The sequence below is a fragment of the Melopsittacus undulatus genome, chromosome 4 (genome assembly GCF_012275295.1).
Source record: "Melopsittacus undulatus isolate bMelUnd1 chromosome 4, bMelUnd1.mat.Z, whole genome shotgun sequence".
Taxonomy (NCBI): domain Eukaryota; kingdom Metazoa; phylum Chordata; class Aves; order Psittaciformes; family Psittaculidae; genus Melopsittacus; species Melopsittacus undulatus.
Window position 1 is genome coordinate 22772752 of NC_047530.1, and position 24281 is coordinate 22797032.

The window sequence follows — 24281 nt, forward strand, 5'->3', positions numbered from 1 at the left end:
TCTCAGATGGCAAACGGCAGCCCAAGGGCTATCCTTGTTGCAGGCACTGTTCCCTCGCACAGAGAGTACAGGAAACACTGCTTTTCACCCCAAACCAAGAACAAATGCTATTGTGAAAGAGCAGAGACCTTTAAAACAAGAATAGTATCTGTCACCACCCACACAGTGCTGTGAGCTGAGCTGGATCACCCCCCCGCCCCAGCTCTGAAATGCAGTGTTCACCCCTGAGAAGCTAAATCTGGAGAGAGTTTGGCTTTTCAACTTGGTTGTAAACTTTTGAGAAAGACTTATTTACCAGAGACATATCTGCAGTTGGCAGCTTGGGAACTCCGTATAAGTGAGCTCTGTCTCCCAGTGGGGGATGTAACTGTGTGCTGGCATGGGAATAGGGCTGATTGTGCAAAACAGGCAGAGGGAGTTAACTGGGTAATAAATGAGTTCCTTGGCACTTTCCTACAAGAGCAACATATTCCACAGCAAAAGCCCTAAGAAACCTCTCCTCTCTTTTATTGGAATGCGAAAAATGATCCTAATGAACACAGAGTGTTTCACAGAAGACAGCTGGATAGCAACATTCATCTCAGAGAGCACGGATCTTCCTTTCCTCTTGCTTGGGTGTCCCCAGGATCTGTTCCATGGCCTTGGACAAGCATCCTGCTGCCAGTGAGGGACCCCTGCTCCTCACCGCCCTGAAGCTTATTCTCTGCCTGCATTGCTGGAGGGGCAGGAGAGGGACTAAACTGTAGTCTTGCTCTGATGGGGTTAACTTTAAACTGGTTTGCTCAAGAGCAAGCAGCAGGAGAGCAGCAGTTCCCAGAGGATGCAGGCTATGCTCCTGCCACTGGCTCACAGGATGCCAGGCTGCAGGAGATCTGGGTGTCCCAGGAGAGGCTGTGACAAAAGGCAGATCACTGTGCCCAGCTCTTTGCCGCGACTTCAGGGTAGCAACTTTCTTTTATTAGAAAAGAGAAGCCGAGTGCCTTATCCCAGGGCCAGGCAGCTGGAGGCTGAGGAAAGGCAGCTGCTTTGTGGAGAGACTGCCAGTCAAATAATAAGATTGAAACCCATTGTACCATATCCATTTAAGGCATTTGGGAAAATTCCTGTGTTGCAGATGCCTTGCATGAGGTGCTTGGATCAGAGGTGTACACAGGGGAGAGGGAAATTTCTTATGCACAAAACTCACTGAGGCTTCAGTGCCTCAAAACCTGAGCTCCTCTGAAAATTCAGTGATGTCTCAGACTGTGGGTGCAAAAGTTGAAATTCCCTTTTTATCTCCCCACCTTATCAGTGCTTTTGATAAAATGTGAATTTCTTAGCACTGATGCCCTTCCACTCTGTCAGGATGGGGCTGTAGCTCTAACACCCATGGAGGGTGTAATCCAGGTGTCCCTGCTTGCATCATATACCCAGGACAGGGAAGGGGAGCTCAAAAGTATTCCTGAACTCTGCACATCTAACAGGAGATGCAGATGAGTTTTTACTTCTCCTTCTCCATAGCAAGTATAGAAAGTCACCAAGCTGAAGATTCACAGGAATTGTCATGAGCTGTATTAAAGAAAGACGCAGGTAGAAAATTCCTCCTAAGATTTCCTGCCTCAAGCTCTCAATTTATACCTCATGTTTCAAATCCATCTTTAAAAAAAAACAAACCTTGTCTTGACTGTGGAGGGAGCAAGTCTATGTCAGAAGAAGTTTCATATGATGGCTGTGAATTAAAGGTGCACTCTGTATTCCTCATCCATCAGAACAGCTCCCTTGGCCTGTCACCAGTTCCTGCTGCTCACCTGAGCTGAAATTAATACTGGTGCAAACTGGAGCAAAGAAAATGGAAGAGGCTCACTACTGGTGCTCTAAGCTCTGCAGCAAACAAGTTAGTTTTCAAGGTTATGCCATGTCCACATTTATCACATTGATTGATAGACCATAAACATGTCTCTGCACAGAGTCTTGGATTAACTGTGGAGGGCAACTTACAAGATAAATTGGATTAACTAAAATCAGTTTTGTATGGCTGTAGGCTGCTGGAGGTCTCTTTTACTGCAGTCAGACTGTACCAGATTTGTTAAAATGCTTTTGAACGTAGTGGTGGCATGGTGGCCCTTTTCCCTGGGGCAAGGAGGATTTTGAGCTTCCCTCCACATCCAGTCCAGCCATGTCTGCCCATACAGAAAGGCTGTGATAGCATGAACAGGTCTTTGGTCCAACAGGAGTTTTTCAAGGCAGCCCGCATGTGAGCAGAATCTGCTGAAAAAGCAGACAGGCCATAGGGTTCATCCTGGAACACAGAGTGGTCCATGTGCTTCACATCCCAGCTGTGAAACCCTCCACGGGTTTCCTCCTCAGGCAGGTAGTGGTTTGTGGTATCAAGTCACAACATCACTGGCTTTGTGTTATGCCAGCTCAGCCAGCTGGTTCACAGAAGAAGAACAGGACTTGGGTGCTACCACATCCCTGCCCAAGCTCTGCCCTTCCGTTGCTCAGGGACACTAATTATGAAGGAGGATCTTGTTCTGCTGCTGTATAATTGTACAATGTACAGTGCAAGCCTTAATATAGCTCTGAGTGAATTCCTTTTGGTTTTCATCTGTTCTCTGAAAAGAGATTCAATCTTGAACCAAACAACAGAGCATTCTCCTAGCAATAAAATCTGTACTGAACACAGGGTGAAGGCAGTGCTCAGGCTGGAGTTGCTCCCCAGGAGCTCTTGCAGGAGGTCAGTGACTTGGTGCATCTGTTGCCTTTGGTTTCTGAACTCAGGGTAGCAAATTCAGAAAACTACTCCTTTTCCTACAACAATCAGAAAGTTGTGTTTGCAGAGGAGTGAGGCAGGGAGCAGGGTTTGGATCATGCCGTAGAGACAGTATAGGAGGAGGAAAGATGCTGACCTCTTGTCATGGTTGTTTTAGAAGCAGCTGGTGATCACTGGGACATCAATTTCAGCGAAGAGTGTGCTGCCCTCCCCACCATCGGGGCTCTCTGGCACATGGTAGCCTTGCCGAAAAATCGCTGCTCTCCTGGTGCGTCCCAGCCCCCGGAGAGCGAGGATCGCCAGGACATGCTCCTTCCTGCAGAAACCAAACGAGACCTCGCTCAGTCCTGTCTAGCAAAACCAGCCACACGTAAGCAAACAACAACAGTGCTGGAGGCAGCGCAGATTGCCTGGGAATGCCCCCTCGCTGCACTGGATGGGGGTCCGCAGCATCCGGAGGTACTGAGCCAGCGAGCATCAGCTCCTGCCACCCAGTGCTGCCAGGACACCACGGCTCCTGCTGCTGGTGCTTGGGGGAATTCCTCCTCTGTCTCCACACGCATATGACGTCACTTGCAAGTTTTCCTGAAAGGCTGCAGGCCTTTCATTTGATGATTATTTTGAGTTGAGTAATGGAAGTGCTAACGTTTGGGAAGCTGATAGATACTAATTAGAGTAGAGGTAGGAAAGCCAGTTTGGAAACATATCCTGTTCCAGTAATCTCAGTATATACAAATTCAGCAACATCTCCAGGAGCTCAGGGGAAAAATTACCGGAGACCTGAACAGGAAGCAATGCAGGTCCAGCAGGTTCCTCCCCCTTTTACAGACTTAATTGTTAAAATAATATTACTCAGTAATGGAAATAAAATAATATTACTCAATAAAGGAAATAGGTCAATGAAGAGGATGAGCCTTAAAACCTGGCTTGGGTAGAAGGCTGATGATGAAAAAGTACCACAATCACAGCCTTGTAAATGGCTTTTCTGCCTGGAAAATTGTTTTCAAATAGCTAAGTCTGACGAGCCACTGTTTACTTCCCCCATCCTTCCCAAAAGAGGCACTGCCTCCTTCATCAGCTTAGTCTGGCCACTGGGATTCATTTTTTTTTTGTTGTTGTTGCTGGATAGGTGTGTTCATGTAGAAAATTACTCAGGACAAATTATTCCTTTTCAAGTCCATGTCCTGAATTTCCCCGCACAGATAAGCCTGACGTGTATCTGACTCGCTCAAGTTAAATATGCCTATGAAAAATTTTGAGAATCAGTTTTTGGGGAAAAAAAAAAAGTATATTTTATTTTTTTTTTTCCTCAATATTTGAGGGCCCACTTCAGTGCTCTGGGCAAGTTGTTTAGTCTATGGTATTTTGACTGTATAAATGTTATCCAGCAGGAGCTGTGTAACCAACACAGTGCAAAAGCCTTTGGTTTTCTTCTGAAATGGCTCTGATGAAATGGAATATTTGCAAGCTGTACCACTGATATTCCTTCTCAATGGGTGGCAGGAAGCTGCAGAAGACGAGGTTACTTCTGATATGCAGCTGCTTAGCCATGCACAGAGCTAGTCACTCTATTTACTTTTCCAGGAGCCTTACATTTTGCAGATGCTGTTTTGGAACAGCAAAAGGAAAGTACAGAAGAAAGAATTTGTAACTTAATCCAAAATTTAGTGGTTGTGTTGAAGCCCTTTCAGAAACTGCAGCTGAACTGTGTCAATATCTGCTGCACTTCAAGGTCTGAGCTTGGGAACAGGAGACAAACTATTTGCCCTGAAGCTGGAGCCTACAAGTTGGCAAGCTGGGCTGATCCTGGTGATGCACTGAAAAGCAGCCTCAAGCTTTACAATGAAACAAGATTGATCTGGAGGAATAAAAAATATCCTGCAATAGGAGGCATGGGAATGGTTCAAAGCTGTGCAAAGAGAGCTTTAGACCTGACATCAGGCAGCATTTCTTTACCCAGAGGTTGGTGACACATTAGAACAGGCTTCCTAGAGTGGTGGTCAATTCCCCAAGCCTGTCAGTAATTAAGAAGCATTTGGATAATGCCCTTAACAGCATGTGTTAATTTTTGTACAGCCCTGGATTGGTCAGGCAGTTGGACTAGATGATCCTTGTAGGCCTTTCCAAATGGAAATATTATGTTCTGTTCTATTCTATTCATGATTTTTAGGTGGTTTGTGTGCTATACAAGATCCAGCAGATAGGGAAAAGAGAAAAATTATACAGCTATAAATAAAGTAAGGCAGGACTTCTTCTGTTGCTGGCACCTTGACCTCTGACATGTGGCTGCCAGCAGAGAAACTGGAGAGCTTGCCCAAGCCATGGGGCAAGCTGGCACTTTTTGGGATGAAGCCCAGCTGTTTTGGCATCTGCTGTTTCACGTACCTGATATCTGGATAATCCTGACACAGCTCCTTGACATACTCCTTGATTTTGTCTTTTTTCTTCTCCCCAATGATATTGGCAATATGGTGCATGGCAGGAACGAGCCAGTCAGCATCAGAGCCCTGCAAACAAAGGCACAGGTGACCATCGCGGGGAGCTGTACTGCCCTTGGGTGGGCAGGGTGCTGCTGGGGGACAGCAGGGTGCTGGGTGAGGCAGCTCTGGGTGGCAATGGCAAGGCATTCTCAGAAGCTCTGCTGGGGCCTCCTTGATGCTCATGAGCACCCCAGTGACCCAGACCCTGGGCTGGGCGTTGTGGCTGTGGTCTGGCACAGCGGTGAATGCCAACAGCTTCACCTCCTGCTGCCTAATAGTTTCATGCGCCTCACCTCTGAGAGGGATCTGCCTCCATGGGGTTTAATGCCCTGGACACCTGACTTTCTGCAGAATCCAAGGAATTCAACTATGGTTTTCCTGAAAATCCCAGTCTGAGGCTGCCTAGTCACAAAACATGAAAACAGCCAGTTTTCTCCCCATTGCTTTCCTGTATGCACTGTGTGCCTGGATGGACCTTCCCTAAGGACTCATCTCCATGAGCTTTACCAAGGGCAGAGATCCCTTAGAGACAATTTGCATCCCATGGCCCAAGGGAATAGGCTTAGGAAGAAGTTGCCATGGGATGAGTGTGATCTTACAGCACGTGAACCACCCTACACAAAGCACCCATGCTCCTGAGAGTGTTAAAACACCAGACACTGCAGTCAGAGAGCCACCAGCTGAGCATATACAAGCCCTTATTGCAAGAGTAGCCACTGTGCTTGAAGTCCACACCATGAACCAGCAGTAACCAAATTGCTTTCTCTCTTTTAAGCACTTTCACACTTCTTGAGGCTTGCTCTCCTCATAAGCCTGCCTCCTGGGTCCCCTGGAAGCCAAGTGGGGACATTTCACCTCTGGGAACAGGGAAGCCTGGGGATGCCAGGAGAGAGCTCACATACCTGATCAATGAGCATATTATGAATGATTCTGGCTTCCTTGTTCATCTTGTTGCTCACTCGCTGCCGAGTCTCCCTGTTCATTTTCCATCTGGGTTTGATGACCAGCGTGATGTATTCCCTCACCACGTACTTATGAACATCACGTAGAAGCTCCTGGTTAAAAGAGCAAGCTTCACATTTTTAACTTGTTTCCCATGCAATGCCATGCCAGTGAGAGAAGACAGGGGAAGACCTCGGGTCTTTAGCAGCAGCCAAGAGTATAGAGGATGTACACAAATGCAGCCCAGGCCAGCCCTGCTGAAAGGAGCTGACTGCTCACAGCACTCACTCAGGCACAGAGTTATGGCCACGAAAATGTGCTTCACCCTGAAATAGCTCATGAGGGTCAGTTTGGACCCTTAGTATCAAAGGGAAATATTTAGGATTGCTTTAAAAGTAGGGTTTGGTAGTGCTTGCAGATTTTAAACATGGAGCTGTTGTCAGCCACCTGTTTATTTTACAACTGCACAAATGTGAAAGGAGCTGATAAGCCTGCAACTCACAGAATTGTAATGCTCAGTGATGAGCTTTTTGCTCTTCTTTAAAGAAAGAAGATCCCATATTTAAACTACAGAAAGGAAAGTTGTTGCTTATTCTCACTTGGAAGTACAGCAATAGCTCAACTCCCCTGCACAGGCATGGGACCAGCTGCCTACCTGCCCCATAGGCTCCCTCATGTGCTGCAGGTGCTCAGAGAACTGTGAGACTGCTGACGCCAATGAGTCCGGCCTTTCCATTGACAAAATCCAGTCCTTGGTCAGGATTTTCTTAAGGAGTGGCTGCAAAAGAACCAACTTACTGGTGGCACTGGTGATATTCAGACTAGTGGATGCACTAGTCAAAGGCACCCAGCTATATGCCTTCTCGGGGTAGTCGAACCAAAAAACACAGAGCACTGATGGCATACCAACTCTCTGTGAGACACACCAGGAGTTAGGCACCAGGGGTTTCTCTTTCCCCCCTGGGAATTCAGAGCCACATCTCCCCTTTCTCTGTAGGTGCCCCAGTGCAGACAGAAGCATCACTCCCTGAACAAGAGATGCTTTGGCATTAAAGACCTACTTGGGCCACCCTATTTCCTTGCTTTGTGCTGTTTTCTAACCCGTGAGCTATATTTCTTTAGGTAAATATTTGTATTCCTACCATAGGGATGAAGAAACAGGTATGAATGTTAATCAGGCATGGCTAGAACAGGCTGTGATATACAGCCATGTATGCTACCACTACACAGGTTTGCACTAGCTATGGACATGACAACTCAGTTGGTAGTGAATCTGTTGGAAATTATCCCAGTAATCCATCACCCCTCCAGCCTTCACCACAAGGAAAACAAAATCTCTTGCTTGAAGCACTTACAGGGGGCTGTCTGCACTCCCTGCAGACCCATGTGTCTGCACAAAGTCTCACTCTGATTTTACTTCTGCTCATTGCTCTGATGAGGGAGGGAAATTGCAGCTGGAAGCAGCCCCAAATTGATGCCTTGTGGTCAGTGCTGATGTGGGAGCAATGACAATATTTCCCATCTGCCTCGGGTACAAAGTGCTCTGACCAAAAGTCCCCAGTGCGTTACTTCCCTCGCTGAGTCTCTAGAGCTAATATGCCTCCACATAGAAACACAGCAATATCTGTGAAAGGCTTCTGGGGACATCTGAAAGAGACTGGAAATATCCCTAAGGGATCCTAGCGCTAAAATAACCCTTCTCCACCACATTCCCTGTGTACTTTTCTTCTCTTAGCTCTAAGGATTCTGCCTTTAGATTCCTGGCAATCTCCTTCCCAATGATTTCCCCAGCTTGTCCCTCCTGCTGTGCTCCCTCCTGTTGGAGGGCTGTTTAGAAACGCTTTCTCTGCTCTCAGTTCTCATGGTATTTTGTCTGTCTTTCGCAATGCCTTGGCTTGACTCCTTCCTTGCCTGTCCCTTAGGCTTCAAGACAAGCTCTGCAGTTACTGGAAAGTCCCATTGACCAGGAGGGTTTGGCTTAGACAGGAGCAGTTGCAGTACTGTCTTGCTTTCTGCAACGACCTCTTATGCTTGGTGATTTGGAATGGGAGTTAGGGTAGGTCAAAAGAGGTGGGACCAAAGGCTTAGTTTCTTTCATCTCTCATATCAGCCAGTGGACCCCATATGGCTGAGGACAGAAAGTGCTGTCTACGTCACCCAGGAAGTACAAACTGCATAGCAGCAAGTTGTCTTTTAGGCCTCTTAACACAAGTTAGGCTGATATCAGAGCTTTATCAACTGATATCAGAGCTTTAGCATCCTCACACGGAGTCAGTCTTTCTTCACCATGGAAACAGCCTGGAAAAATCACAGAATTCTGTCCTGTCTGAAGAGACTGATTACTCCATGATCTTAAAGGTCTTTTCCAACCTAACCATTCTATGATTCTATAATAGACCATGATGACAGATCTACAAATAAGTGTAAATCAAAGTCCTGAAATCTTCAAATGTTTTGATAGAAGGAAAAATGTCCTATTGGCGGTGTCTGGCTGACTTCCCAGTGCTTCCTGATGGGTAAGGTTTCCCCCTACTGCTTTGCCTGAGGTGCTCGAAGCCCCTAAATACTTCTTTTTTGGTTGCCATTGTGCTAAAGTAAACAACTTGATAAATGTATCACTGCTCATAGCGAAAAACTCACAGGATGCTTTGGGTTAAGGAGGATTTCTGCACATGTTAGGCACAATGCATTTTGGAGGAACCATAATGCCGTGCACTGAAAAATGAGGTCTACTTGTCAAAACAAAGGAAGAGAGGGAGTCTTCAGCTGCTGCACACACCTGTTGTAGTTACAAACCAGTGTGCCCAAGATGCTCTTACCTGTGTTTTTTTTCTTAATTTGTTTAAAAAAATACTCGTGAAGTTCCTTGTCAGAGCTGCCACAATCTTCTGCAGTTCCTCAGTGTTGACTTTAAACATTGCTTCTAACCCTGACCTAGAGAGAGACACACACACCACCAATGTGTGAATGTTAAAAGGTAAACCATTACACTGCCACTTTATCCAAACTGGCATCTTGGGTGTTAGTTTAAGTAAATTTGTGTAGCTAGTACTTCCGCTTGGAAACACCTACTGGGTCAAAGTAATGACTCTTTTACACAACCCGGTACATTGAAAATTAACCACAACTGAATAACTGTGCTTTAAAACCATCTATTTCCCATCAGGTGGGATGGTTCAACCATGCGGAGCAGTTGCGTAGGCTGGTTACATTTTCAGTTGAGCAATATTTCTGCTAAATGATCTCCAGGTACCTGAGAGAACAGTGGGGCACTATGGGGTAAGGGAGAAGTAAATAATAAAGCTGAAGAAGGGGAAGCTGCTGATCCTGTGTCCCCCAGAGCCTGGCTGACTCACTCCACATAATACTTATTGGTAGCAGTGGGGATGGTGAACAACTGAGGTGGAAACCTGTGGAATTTCCTAGGGACAGTGCACATTTTCACACTGAGGAAGAAAACACAACTTCAGAGAGGTTAATGAAATTCCCGGCTGTATGTGTGGGCTTTGGGGTACGTTGCAAGTTCCTGGCTTTCTTCTCACTTTCGATCCTTTCCTCATTGTAACATGCTCTAGGGGGAACCAAGGCAGCATCACCAAAATGCTAGTGATGCCTGCGCTTCCTGGGATGTGACACATCCACTGCTGTGACCAGAGTGTGGTGGGTTCCTGCCACTGCCCAGTAGCTATTTTGTATGTCTCAAGCTGCCCAAGCAGGACTACAAAACACCTCACAGCATCCCTCTTACCCCAGGCTGGGGCTCAAGTACATAACTCCTGCTGAGCCCCTCAAGTCTGGGTCTAGCATCCGCAAAATTGTGCTATTAGGTCACCTACCTCTGCCTGGCAACTCATCACCCTCGGCTGACAAATATTTAACTCGACTCTGGAATAAACCACGCAAACACCTTCTAGCTCCCTGCCTGAGGCTGGCTTTTCCCTTCTCCACCTTACAGTCCCCAGCAGGGAAGGGAAGGCAATTTTCCGCAAGGGCAGGAGGAGGCAGCCAGCCAGCTCCTCGGCGAGGTTAGCATTGCTGGGGAGACCCTGCCATCTAGAGACTTCCGGGCGGTAGTGCTCACTGCGGCTGGAGCCGTCGGCCGCTGTGAGCATCGCAACACGAAATCCTCTGCATGACCTGAACGCCGTTTGGCAGCCAGCACCCCTGCGGCAGGCCGTGCCAGGCAGCAGCACAGCGGCATAGGCTGCAGATAACATCCAAGGTGGCCAGACGCCAGGCGTTAGCCCCGTGCCACTTGACTGAATAGGCCTCTGATGAAGCACCACATCTGCACGGCAGGGATGACCCTAGATGCTGAAAAGCCCCTGAGCCTCCCTGGGCTGTGTCCTTGCATGGCTGCAGAACACCCCCCTCGGGGGAGTCTTTGATAGGCAGAGCTGGTGGGCATACCTGCTTATCACGGGCCTTTTCAATGCATGGCTACAAATAACTAATTCATAACATGTGCAAAGCTCTAGAAGTTCCTGCTGCCAGCAGTGATGGCAGGGGTTTATTTGTAAGTTGAGCACTTTCACAGATTTTCCTCCAGCTCAGTGCCAAAAGCAGCCTTTATACTGGGTTTATGGTGCTAATCTACAGAACCAAAAATGAAATAAACCCACCTCTGAGGCTGAAAAGGGTGGGCTGAAGATTACTTTAAAGCTTTCATGCATGCATCACAGCCACCTCTGCTTCTGACTCTTCACCCTTGTGACTTTAATCTGCATCTCTTGGGAAGCATCCCATCATGAGGTGAGGAAGGGCTGTAGGGCTGAGCACCCAATGGGGCACCCCAAGGAGACCTTGGTCTTTCCTTCCTGGATGCTGCCACCCTCCCAAACCCCACCAAAGCAGCAGCTCAGTTTGGGGGGAGCAGACTTACAGCAGGTCATGGAAGTTGTTGATGTAGGAGACAAAATGGGGTGCAAAGATGGGGCTGTCCCAGGCAGTGCTCCATGCCACAAACTCCTCCTCAAACCTGTGGGAGAAGACATGCAGGTAACACTAATGGTGGGGGAGCCACAGATTGCTCATCTTCTGTGTACACACTGGTGTCAGGAGACACTGGTGGCTGGCCCAACCTGTCCTCTCTGTATAAGGACATGTTTCTTTCCAGCTGTCGTAACATGTGTGTGCACTGGAGGGGAATAGATGGCAGATAATTATGGGTTTAGGGTGTGCTTGCCTGAGCGGGTACGCAGCACTTTGGAGAGTTGCCAGGGATCTCAGCACAAGAAATCTCTGCCTTTTCCTCACACTGAGGGATTAATTGCAGCTGTGGTACTCAGGCTCATCAGTCTGGTTCTTCATTGCTCTGGCTTTTGGGGCAACTTAATTTGTACCCTCTTAAGCACACAAGGAAAGGGTTTACCTCAGAGCTGATTTGCCAGCAGAAAAGGAATAGGAATGGGGAGGCACACCTGCCTTTCCCCCCATAACCTCAGCTGCTGTGTTAGGTAGCTGTTTCTGTGTAGCACAGCAGTCACAGTTTTGACAGCTGTTTTACAGCCAGATCCGTACTGCTGGCAGGAGGCTCTGTGCTCAGACAGGCTTTGTCTGGTGGTCCCATTCTTTGTCAGCGTAAAGGATCCTGCTTGGGCTGAGGCTAGCCCAGGCATCTTGGGTTGCTTTAAGAAAAAGCTGAAGTTTCAGTGGTCCTTTCATATGGGACCCCTTTATGTTGCAGCTTGCATTTCATGCCAATTTGCTGTTTTTTTTAAAAAAAGGAAAAAAGAAAAAAAGGAAAAAAATATTTTGAAAGATGAAAAAGAAAAAAAGGAACAGAGGAGAGGAGAGGGAAAAAGTAAATAAATGAGGGTGTGCGGGCTGCAGGAGAAGAAGAAATAATGGATGGAATATCAGTACTATGTTTCTCCTCTAAAATCCAGACAGACTTCAAAGCCAAATAGCTGGTTTGAACTACGCTGCTCACTCAGGGCATGGGAGACAAATGTAGCTCACAGGGCTACTAGATATGAAAAGGGTATATAGATAGGGATATAGATATAAACAGGAAAAGAACTGCCTTTAGTGCACTTTAGACTCCTGGCATGCCCTGAGCTCATGATCTGAGAAAGCAACTCTCTGGCTTGCTGTCCTCTCTCCTACAAAACTTATATTAGCAAACTCCCTGGTCAGCACCTGCAGCAAGTGAGAAACTTTAAAGATTGATGACAAAGTCATTTCAGTCTCGCTTGGAGCTGGTTCATCCTGAGCAGCTTTTCTCATCTACAGATGACTGCTCCAGAAAGTGGCTGCAACCCCCCCAAAACACAGCCCCACCGGAGGAGCTGTACAATGTGTTGCTGTACTGGGATCCTCTGTGAGCCAAAACCCTTCCCTAGAGCATCCCCAAAGCACGTTGCAAGGGGTAAGATCTGAGGCCATAACCTGGGGACTACCAAGCAGAACATTTCAGCAAAGATGCAGGGTCCTGTGTCCTTTGGCCAATGTGTACATTTTTAAAAGACTCAGCCTTAAGTTTTGCCTGAGTGTAACACAGAGGGTCCCATCTGCAAGAGAAAAAACCCTCTCAGCAGGACTCTCCCCAGGACACCCAGGTGATGTTTTGGGCAAGCAGGGTCTGGATCTGAAGATTCATGACTGCTATTTGCTCATGGCTGCAGCTGCAAGAGACCAGCATCCAACACCAGCAAGGTCCCAGAGCGGCTAGCAGCTACTTCCTGGAGCTCTGACCTCAGATTTTGGGACTCCCAAGAGTCCTGTCTGGGTCTATTTATGACTCCCGCTGAGTTGTTTTGCACCTTGCTTATTGTTGGGCTCATTGTCATCTCTAATTCTCCTGGGAGCAGGCGCATGCCTTCTTGGTGCCAATGTCTGGCCCAGTGCATGGACATTTTCTCTGCTTTTTTACCAATGTGGTACTCATTTGAAATTAATGTGCTGCCTGCAGCGGTGATGACCTTGGTATGAATTCGCGTAGCTCTGCCAGACACAGCTCAAGCATTTTTGTTTCCAGGCTTCTGCTGATTGCTCTAGATATCTTCATGTGCTCCCCGATGATCTAGAGAAGGTCACAAAGAAAACCCTCTAGTGAATGGGACAAGCAAGGGCAAAACATCCTTCACAAGAGTATCATGTAGCCTTGGTTAATAAAAGTGACTTGCCTTGCAAAGGGGCAAATGGCCCCCTTGTTGCCAGGCGTTTTTCATTCTTCTCTGGCAGTTCTAAAAATAATAAACCAGGATGGGCCAAGAGGCACAAACTGATCTGTGGCATAATCATTGATGCCTAGGGTCAGGCATCATCCAGAAACCTTGCTTGCACTGGGGTTCCTCCCTAACTTCCATTCCCACAGTCCTGCTTCCTCTCTAGAGTGAGGCAGTCTGCTCTAGCGCTTCTTGAGGCATCCTACCCATTTGCTAATCCAATTCAGACATGCCTTCTCAGTGATCACACAATGTGTAATATTCCTCTATGGAAAAAGAATCACTGCAGCAGGCAAAACTCTTTGATTTTCTTTCTTTCTCTCTCTCTCTCTCTCATTTAATTGAAATGACTCAACCTTTTGAGTGAGGAGAATGAATCAAAATCCCTCCTGGATTTATTACCCTGTAGTGTCTAAAGCTAGTAGGAGCTTTTGTTTTTGTACTGTTTAAATTGGAGTGGCTGTCACTGCCTACGGCCTTTCTGTGGCTGCCACAGCCCCAGGACAAAGACGCTCTTTCAGCCAAAGGGTTTTTATAACAAACCGTTTCTTTCCACCTCTTTTTTCCTTTCTCCTTCTTCTTTCTAATCAAAAAGATTTAAGGGCTTTAAAATCAGTTGCCTATTATGTCGCTGACACAATTGACAGCAGGTTTAATTTGCAGCTAGAAGGCAAGCGGGAGAGCTAAAAGTTGTAATAAACAGCATTTTCTGCTCTAATGTATTCTACCAGTGCGTGACTAACATAAATTATCGCAGGAGGCGGTACCTCCACCCCAGAAGGTAATGATCCCATTTCCCTGGAGTCACAGAGCCCCCCGCACTTTGCCCCAGTTCATTAAATACCGTTTGAATATCTAAGGAGAGTGAGGACTGGTAGAGGTTTTTCTTCACTTCTGGGTGAACTTCCTTCTCCCACTTCTCCGTGACCTCCAGTCTCAGGATGTTTCCAAAATAGCTTTTGATTTTTCCCTAAATGTTTAACATAGGAAGGAAACATCCAGCTCAGGATAATGAAGCAAACATGAGAAAACTACATCAGTGCATTTTTCTCCCTTGGCATGTATATAAGGCTCATGTGTGTGGTACAGAAAGGTAAGCAAAGTCAAAGGTCTTGCTCCAGACCCTGTCAATGTACACAAGTTCTCAGGAAAAATCAGGAGCTGTGGTTTGTGGGAGCAAGGTACAAATTAAAGGAGAACAGATCTCCTGGCAGGGGAATGTTTTGTCATCTGCTTGGCTGCTTGATTGCAAAGTTCTCCAGCAAGTGTAAGACACAAGGTCAGGATTAAAGATCAAACTGGTCCTTTCTGGCAGCACAGCCACTCGAGTAAGTGGCAGCACGGTTCAGTCCTGGCTGATAAATCAGTCTTGTTGCAGTAAAACAAAATGATCCTTCACCAGCACGATAGAGCAATACTAATTGCTGAATAAGCTGGGTACCTTGAGCTCACCTTGAGCTGTGCCCTGCTTCAGAAATGGTCTGCAAGAAAATCTCTGAGCCCAACAAAGAGCTAGGAAAGCACAGCCTTACACAGGGAACCAGCCAAGGATGGCAGAAAGGCAACTGAAGAAGGGGCTCCCTAGGGGGAGTGAACCATGGGGAGATCCTCTGGCAGTGCCATGTCCAGAGTTGTCTGTGTATAGCAAACCTCAGATGTGCTGGAGGAGATTACGTACTTTGAAAGTAGCAGCTCAAATGCCTTTACATCAGGTTTCGAAGTGTGTTCAATTTGCTGAAGCCCAGCTATGACCTTTTGGTAAGCCTCTGTATGGATCTGGTACAGTCCCTTTGGCTCTGTGATTATCCAGGTTCAGGCTCATGGCCTGCTTTGCTCCCTGCATTGTTGTTCAGGATATCGTGCTTTTAATTAAAGGCCATTCTGCATGGTCTTGGCAGGACTCGGCACCTGGTGGAGCTAGAAACCACGATGCAGCCATCTGAGACCTTTACTGGGAGGCTGGGGCTCCCATACCTTCCCTGGGGGCATGTGGGGACAAGGTCAATGCTCTCACCTTTGCAGAAGTGATGTAGTCGTTTTTCAGTTTATCCCAAACAGCTGGCGTTAACAGCAGGGACAGGTTTTCTGTCTTAATTTCTGGTTTGAGATTGGGGTTACCCAGAAAGAGTTCACTGGAAAGATTTAAAAGAACAAATTATGTGGCCTCAGAATGTGAGTAAACCGATGGAATATTCATGTGGCATGAGCTACATAATTATTAAGCTGTGAGAAATATACTTCAAGCTAAAATTGTGGTGCTTGTTTTCGAGCTTTAACAAGAAAATCTTTTCTCCCTGTTCAAAAACCTAATTATTCAAAACCAAAATGATTTAAGGTTCCAGCCCACCTTAGAAATCATGAGACTTCTGAGTTGTTTGGACATGAAAAGTGCCATGAGAATTTACTTTTTAAAATAAACAACCTGAAGCTGATTCATTTGCCTCCAAGCCTGCAAAATGTCTTTCAGGGTAATTCCTGTAGCAGTGTGCTGCTTTGGAATTAGCTGATCTCCCTGGCTCCTCTCCAGTGTCACATCACAGCTTCCATCAGGCTGCTGTTTCCTCCTGTGCATTATCCCTAGCAATGGAAGGTTGCAAAGCAGGTCCTGCTCTGCATGGGGCAGCCTCTGGTAGGCACTCCCATGCCTGGAACATAGACCGGGCCAGCGTCATGGCTTCTCCACAGATGGAAGCAGTCAGTGGATGTGCAGCTACAGAGCCTGACTCTGAAGTCACTCAGCTGATGCATGACTTTACCACTCACTTTCCTCTGCATTGCCCATGTAATCAGGCCAGCTGATTAGTGGGGAGGCAGGGAAAGGGAGGGAGTGCTTGTGTTTCTCCTTCTAGGGTGAGAAACCCGTTATTAGCCTGTACAATTGAATGTGCTACCCTTGCAGTCTGCCATGGACCATGGAAGCATTGTGTCTTTCAGGGTGATAGAGGTGGAGAGGAGAAAGAAGAAAATATTCGTGCACTTGCTGAATGTGGGACAGGAATTGCAAGCAGTAACCTGGTTAACAGGGAACACAGCTGCAGTGTCCTACAAAAAAAAGAACACCAATGGATTTAAATACAAACTCTCCACCATGACTGAAAGGACTGTTTCAAACATATAGTGAAGGAGCTTATTCCCCTCTTTCTTTTTTTCTATTTGTTTGAATTGTAGCATCAATAATGAGTTTGGGTCAGAAAATTTCTTATTTTTTGGGATGGTTCCCAAGAGGGGATGAATCTCTTATAGAATGGGAATCTTATAGAATGGGAAAACCAGCCCAACACAGCAAGGTGATTGCAAGAAGTGCGCTAAACAGAGCAGGCTCTCAATAAGTTCTTTCACAGCAAGGTAGAGAAGTACAATGGGGGTACTTCTCTTTGGTGCAGAACCTGGCAGCTAAAGCTTGTTTCTTCCCCCTTTACTGCAATATTGGGGTGCAGTGCAGTTCCTGGGGCTGAGGATATGCACAAATTTCCCTCCAGAGGACACTGGCAGGCGACATGTGAGGGAGAAGGGCAATGGGTTGAAGTATATTCCCACAGCAGTCCTGCCATAACACTTGTCAGCCAATGCTACGATGCTGAGGGAGTCACACATGTGTCATCACAGTCACCACACCATAAATGGGGTTTTAGGAGCAACTGACAAGTCTACAGAAGAAATCTGTTGAGGGCTGCTCAAAACAAAGACCATCTGCAGCACAAATGCTCCTGACCCAAAAGCTACCCCAGGCTAGGAGTGATCTGGGCAAGTGATGCTGCTGCTTGCTCTGCTCCACCACCCTCCTCCCTGTCTATTTTTGCCCACTGTTAGACTCAGTATTACTACTTCTGCCTTCCCTCCCTCTTTTGTTTGTTTGAGGGGTGCCAGCTGGTTTGTGCTGTCCCACCACTGATCACCTGGTTCAGGCCTGCAGACCAGCTACCAGGACTCACATGATTTTGCTTTGATGTAGCTGTTTTTACATGCTTATTACCAGACCCATCTCCTGTGGACGTTGCCTCTCTTTTCCTTCCTACCCCACTGTGTATATCTGTTGGGTTTTAGTCTGGTAGCTCTTTGGGGCTGGAGTGATGGGCTGTGGTCAAAGCAAGTGAATAACTGACGACACTGACACTCGGTGCCTGGCCCTACTACAGGTGCCTTAGATGTCTCCTTTGGCTGCAAAAGGAGGCAATATTCAGCAGCACAGATTTTACTGCTGTTGCAAAGAATTCCTGCCTTTACTCCAACACCCAGAGTGCCCTGAGGATGGTATTTGATATGTCCATACAGCTCCTAGAATACTTTAGTCACCCCTGGATTGCAGGGAGCTTTTAAAGGTCCCAAAACCTATGGCCCTCGTATTCAACCCGCAGACATGTCTGACCCAGAGCCTTTGTTTTAGTGTGGCCAGTTCCACGTGGTGATGTCTTGGCGCCTCCTCAAGATGACTGACCTGTGAGCATGGGGGGTAACATGGCCTGTTTCCAAACACATCAGAGTTTTAATTAAACAGGAAGAAGGCAGGGCTCCCCCACAGGTCCCTCCCTGTGCCTGGAAAAGTCACCAAGCAGCTGCAGGACCTTGCAAAATATTTGCAGAAAGGGAGTAGGTTTATCAGAGCTGCAAGGAGGAGCTTCCTGGAAATGGCCTCAAGCTGCGCCAGGGGAGGTTTAGACTGGATATGAGGAAAAAATTCTTCACCAAAATGATTATCAAGCATTAGAACAGGCTGCATAGGGAAGCGGTGGAGTCACCATCCCTGGAGATATTTAAAAGACATGTAGATGTGGCACATGGTTTAGTGGTGGGCTTGACAATGTTGGGTAAATGGTTGGACTCAGTGTGATCTTAAAGGTCTTTTCCAACCTAAAGGATTCTATTATTCTATGTGAGAACAAGTGGGAGAGGGAGGGGAAAACAGAGTAATTTAGATCTGTGGAAAGCAGCAAGTGCTTTATCCACAAACCTTTGTCCCCACCTATTAATAGATCAGCTATCTGGCTCTGCTGTAGAAGTGACTGTATCTCTCCCCCTCGCTTAAAAAGCTGAAAATAGCTTATTGCTCTGGAAGTGCCCTGTGGCCCTGCCATGCTCTGGACGAGGCAGAGGTGGTGTGGCAAGTGCAGCAGCTTACCTGCAGTAAGTGTTGGCCACCCAGTTGAGCAAGGTGTAGAGCTCATTGAATTCCAGTGGTCTCTGGGAGAGATCTTGCAAATGCGAGGCAATGGCCTTGTGAAAAGCCTCCACATATATGTCACACACCTGGTACTCCTCCGGATATCTCTTTTGTACTGATAGCTTGATTTTTAGTAAGTCTTCACTCAGGTGTTTCTGGAGGAAACCCAAGTGAAGATTAAGCCAAGAACTGTCTTCTTCCTTCAATGCCATGGGTACCCTCAGGACCCTTTTTCTAGCACTCTCATTGACAGCTTCCCTCCACACCTCCTTCCACTTTCTGGGCATGCCAAGCAAGTCTGACCCAGGACCACCAGCATTCCCTGTGTTAGGATGAGCTGCTTCCTCATAGGCAATTAAAGTCACCAGGGAGGTCAGCATGGTATCCTCTACAGTGGGATGCTCCAGTGTTTCCACCACGATGGCCTGGATCACATTTGTGATGGAGTTATAAAGCAAATCCACATCCTTGGATTTCCGTACAAACTCCTGGGGGTTATCTTTGTATTTCTCAGCATCCCGTTCAGTGATAGTCTCATCTTCCAAGTACTTGATGCTTGCAAATGCTTCTAAAAGTTGCCTTTTCTGAATAAGTTCATTGATTTCCATTACTGCAGAAAGAAGGGGGAGGGATTGGGACAAAGAAGGCATTAGGTGATTGACAGGTTGGTAACAGGGCAAGATGCCTCACAGGGAGGCTGCAGGGCTGCCCTAAGTTTCCAGGTCCCAGCAGTGCCCCTAAGATTGAGCCCCCCAAATCTCCAGCTCCTGTTTGACACAGGAGACAAAGCAGTGGAAATGCAATTACTGTAAATTGAGCCACATCTCTAAACTGCTGCTTTCAAAGGTAGAAAATATCAAATAAAATTATTATTGGCCTGCCGGAAAACCTCAAGTGATGACTCATGAGACTGCAGAGAGGGACACTGGCGTCTCAGGCTGCATAAAGCCACCTTTGGCTTTGCCTGTCCTTAAGTGCAGGATGAAGTGGGACTGGCAGCAGGAACAGTTTGGATATACCCTCCCAGTAGGATTTCCTTTAGCACAGATCCCCTTGTTTCCCAGCACACCAGCATGCTCAGCACAGCTCTGCTGCTGGACTGGTCACGGCAGTGCAGCCCAGCTCTGGCATCCTTGGCTAAAAAGGTGCTTTGGTGTGCAGTCCGAGAAGTCAGGGAGAGTGCCCAGGGTCTGGCTGGAGGGAGTACAGCAGGACAGACCCCTTCAGGCCTTCTGGGCTCCTGGTCAGACACTAGATGGTCATGTCTGCCCCCACCCTACCACCAGCATGTCCTTCAGAGATACCAAGGCCCTGGGGGAGTGGGATACTGGCTTGGGCATGCTGTCGATACATTTTTGGGAACATTCCCAGTTCAGATATAACCCTGGGCAAACCCTGGGCTCCCCTTCTGGCTTGATTTTTGCATTATCAAGCTTTCCTAAGACACATACACAACTAATATCACAGCTAAGGTGGCTCCTGCATTTCTCAGGACTGACTAAAATGCTAATGCAAACTGCAGAGGTGGTCCCTGGTGATTTGCACAATGAGGATTCCTTGAGATGTAGGGATCAAGGTAGCAAGCCAGAGACTAGCACATCCATGGCCTGCCACCCATTCCAAGCCTGTGCCTATCATAGCAAATGGCCTCTTAAAGATGCCTCTTACCTGTTCCAGATCCTCAGATGTTCTGTGAATGCTCAGACAAAAAGAGGGACTTCTGGACGACAAAAAGCCACAGCTTCTCAGCTCCACAGTTATTGCAGTCTGCACTAACCCTTTGGCTAGGGAATGAGGAGAGTCTCTGGGATGGTGATCCCAGGGTCCCAGCAGGAGAAAATGAGAAACACCAAAATATGTGAAGTTCATCCTCCTGGGGTGTTTCAGGGTTGTGTGACCTGGCTGTTCACTGCCTGTATACAAACCTACAGTCAGATGCCAAGCACTGGCTGTACACACTCTAGACAGGGACATTTGTTTTCCAAGTGGTGACCACTGCCTATTTGCCAGTAATATAAGAAGTATTTTTCATGTGTTGAGAAGATCCAAGAGCACTGTTAGCTTTTGAGACACCCTGGGAAGATTTCACCATCTCCAGCATCATAACAGATGCTCTGAACAGGAGATCCCACTGTGATACTGGGCATAAAGCGAATATTAAAGAGGAGAAGGGAAAGGGTATTATTTAGGCATATGTGGCTACTGCTTCTGGGATTCAGATATATAAAATGATACAGAAAAAATAGAGAGCCCTCAAAAAATATATGGTTTGTAGCCCATAACTGATACCTTTGGGCTTGTCTGCAAACAGATTTTATACCATATGCACCAAATAATCTATGCAGCAGAAAATATCTGTATGAAGACAGAAATATGCCAAATAACCCAACTATTGATGCAGTATAGAAGGCATAGAGCTTTGTGTGCCTGTATGGAGCTAGAGTTACTTCTGCGCTCAGAGGGGAGGGAGACTGTGGCAAGTAACTTAGTCTCTTCTAGATAAATTAATATAAAACCTGTGTTTGCACAAGTACTTGCAGTGAGAGACTAAAGGAATACATTCTGTTCTGTTTATCAAAGTGAGAAAATACCATTTAATTACTATCTAGGATAATTATTCAGGGAGGTGATACTGGGTGCTAAATGGATCTTTAATTTAGCAGTAGGAGACCAGACAGCTGGTAGTTGAAGGAAGACAATTGAAAGGCAATTAACCATTATGCAGATTAATGGTGCACATGGTGGAGTCTCCATCGCTTGCCATATTTATCTCAGGATGGGATGTGATTCTGACAGAGCTGCTGCAGTCTAGGCCAAGCGCGAGTTATTGTGCACAATATGGGCTTTATTCATTCAGTTCCTCAGCTTGTTTGTTTGGAGGAGAGGAGAAGAACTTATGGTAACATTTCCTGTCACTCCTCATCTATGACCCTTTGAGAACAGACTTCCAAAATTTATGAGATGGGCTCAGATCCAGCTTACCAACCTCGCAGTCTACCAGTGCAAAGCAGTAAATAACTTTATGGCACAGTAGAGCATATTACAGCAGTGAGACAATGCCAGCCCTTCTATCTGATCCCCATGACATCCTATGCAGTAGACCAAGAATTTCTTTCTAGAAATTTAAGCTGAGGAAAGGTCAAGCATGTTGACCCACATCGGTCTACCTCCTGGTGGATGCATTATAGTGCCTCTGCCTTCAGAAGGTAGAGGAGAGCGGTGCTTAAACCAAGATCAAAGTCATTGTAGTTTGCCACACTTGGGGAAAAGCAAGAGCTATGCTGAAGGTCGTTATTATAATTCGACAAAGACTTATCTATATAATGCTGACAAAACACATGGGAGTAGCCAGCTGGAGGAAAAGAAATCACGTAAGTACTTGCAGCACCGCTGGTGTGAGAAAAATAGATGGGAAGTCAGAGTAAGAGAGCAAAGTATCTGTGGAGGTCTCTTTGCAAGGCATTCTCTAAGGTTAGGAACCAAGGTGGAGGTTCCAAAACAGATCACATCCAGACCTCCTTTTTCCCCATCAAGACCCTCCAGTGAGACACAGAGTACATACTGCAGACTATCAGTCTGAGAGCTGAAGAGCAGAAATTTCCCAGAAGCACAACGCAGACAATAGTGTAGGAACAGACCATATTGCACTTCTAGATATTGTCAGACCAGCAGCTCCCAAACTGTGCTCAGCACACTGGTGACTGATAATGTATGGTGGGCGATATGCCCACTGGTACATGAGCTGACAGGTTGATACTTAGGTTGTTGATATGCTTAAACTAATGCAGTGGAGGCCACAGAGCAGCATGTTCATGGTAGGTGACCTGCCCAGGCTGGACCAGGTAACACCCTGATGAGTTTGTGTGAGGGGTGACAGCTGTCTCTACCCCATAATGGGATGCCTGTTCTTTAGCACCTCTGTTGGGCCCAAGATTTGCAGGGTGAACTACTTGAAGGTTACATGTGTTACACTGGTGGTTTTGCTTCTTACCTGAAAGAGGTTTTCCTTGAATGGGCTCTGCTTCTATCTTCTCACTAACCTCCTGCATGCCATTACAGGTCGTGGTTTTGTTCTCATAGCTCTTGGGAAATCGCAAAGAAAGTCGTTTTCCTTTCCAAGTGCCAGTACCTTCCTTTTCTTTCTCTTTGTTCAGACTTCGTTTTGATTTCCGGACACTTAACATTGTTTTAATACCTCTTTCAAAGAACCCACTGTCCATGCTATGCAAACGTGGGCTGCTCAGCTCAGAAGCAACCTCCCTCTTCTCCTTTCCTGCACTGTTTGTTGGTTCAGAGGTCACGCTCCTCGGGTCTAACTCTGTACTTCTATTCATCTTGTCTTTCAACAAGGGTGTTTTCCCAAATCACTGAAATGCATAAAACAGCAGAATTAGGCTGTCTTCAGAATACAGTGTTTCCAAAGTCAGTCCCGGACTGAAAATGTGGCCCATCCCTTTCCTGTGCCTAATACAAGGACAGAGCAACACTTTGCAGCCTGTAGCTACTAAAACAATCTCTCTACCCACAGATGCCAGGTGCTGGCCTGCTTTTAGCTCTGGAAAGCTCTACTTAACTCCATAAATCAGGCAAATGGCAGCTGTTTCTCCAGCACCAAGGAATCACTAAACACCAGAGACACTGATATCTGCGTAAATGTGCCATTTTGTTTTGTAACAAGGTATGGTTTTGCTTTCCATTCTTCTAGGTGGATTTCCAGCCATGTAGGAATGATAACCTTCCCTGGGTCTCACTGAGGTATTGTCACTTTCTGTTGTGGATACAGCAGCTTTGGGTTGTGCTGCTGTTTCTGCCCTGCTCAAGTCCTGACCTGATACTGCTGGAAGGTGGCCCATGGTTGAGCAGTGCCTGGTGTGTGGCTGAGTTCTGCTCCAGTCCCTTCAAACCCAGAGCAATCTCTGCTCTCCAGAACATCATGGTTACAGTGCGGGAGGCTATATGGTGCAGTAAGGGCTCACATCAGCCACATTTCCCCGCAGCAGGACCAAGGCAGCTTGGTGATAGGTTTAAATCATTAAAAACAGCTATTGTTTGAGGTCACCCAGGAATTGCCTGTCTCGGGTCTTTGCAGCTCACAGGAGCCAGATTGAAATATGATTACAGTGAACAGGAATGTTGGGACTCTGGAAAGAGATCTCATGCTTCTTTGATCTGAGTTTGGCCTGTGTTTTGCTCCCTGGTGCATGATTATTTCACAGGCTATAAACTGCAGGGATTGCATCTTCCCATGGGTTTGCTGAGCTGATCACACAGTGGGGCTCAGACCTTGCATCACACCCTCTCAGGGGAATATTCAATCATTCACTGACTTGCTCAGAAGATCAGCCCATCACAGCCTATTCAGAGGGTGGGAGGGAGAGGAAGGGACCCTATTTTCCAGAGATTTAAGTAAGAAGGAGGGTGAGTCTCTAGCTTGAACCACACATGGGGCTTCTGCGGCCAGAGTGAAGCAGCAGCAATGATCAAAGGGGTGAGGCAGGGAAGTGAGTGGAGGGAGCCAGGGAAGGAGGGCCATAAGATGTGAGCCTATGGGCAAGGAAAGAGAAGGGATACACACCCCGGTACTGACCACACTGATCCTCTCCACAGCGAGCTGAGATAACGCAGGAGTGATCCACAGAAATTGAAAGCAACTCCGTGTCACAGGAGATCCCACGGAAATGTGATGGTGGGTAAGCAGCTCCGTGGGGCAGAGGTCCATGTGAGCTCACACACCTCAACTAACTGGAGCGTCTTGCAAAGCTGCCCTGGCCTAGGAGCTT

The 24281-nt window shown here is 46.9% G+C and overlaps 1 protein-coding gene across 1 annotated transcript; it reads right to left on the reverse strand.

Moving 5' to 3' along the window:
* Nucleotides 1-535: 535 nt before the first annotated feature.
* EXOC3L4 (exocyst complex component 3 like 4) lies at nucleotides 536-22835 on the reverse strand. The gene is made up of 11 exons (XM_005149566.3): nucleotides 22493-22835; nucleotides 18460-19111; nucleotides 15358-15475; nucleotides 14188-14313; nucleotides 13098-13198; nucleotides 11057-11152; nucleotides 8994-9108; nucleotides 6830-6952; nucleotides 6135-6287; nucleotides 5138-5259; nucleotides 536-3068 (listed from the first exon to the last, which is right to left on the reverse strand). Exons 1-11 carry the CDS (start codon nucleotides 22833-22835, stop codon nucleotides 2906-2908), a joined length of 2112 nt encoding a protein of 703 aa, XP_005149623.2. The 3' UTR covers nucleotides 536-2905.
* Nucleotides 22836-24281: the final 1446 nt, after the last annotated feature.

Excerpts from the sequence above, each read along its gene's own strand:
- EXOC3L4 (XM_005149566.3), bottom strand. The coding sequence starts at position 22,835 with ATGAATAGAAGTACAGAGTTAGACCCGAGGAGCGTGACCTCTGAACCA. Across the intron at positions 11,153-13,097 it reads CTACGCGAATTCATACCAAG|GTTTGAGGAGGAGTTTGTGG; the intron begins GTCATCACCGCT and ends CTTCTCCCACAG. Across the intron at positions 9,109-11,056 it reads AACAACTTCCATGACCTGCT|GTCAGGGTTAGAAGCAATGT; the intron begins GTAAGTCTGCTC and ends GTCTCTCTCTAG.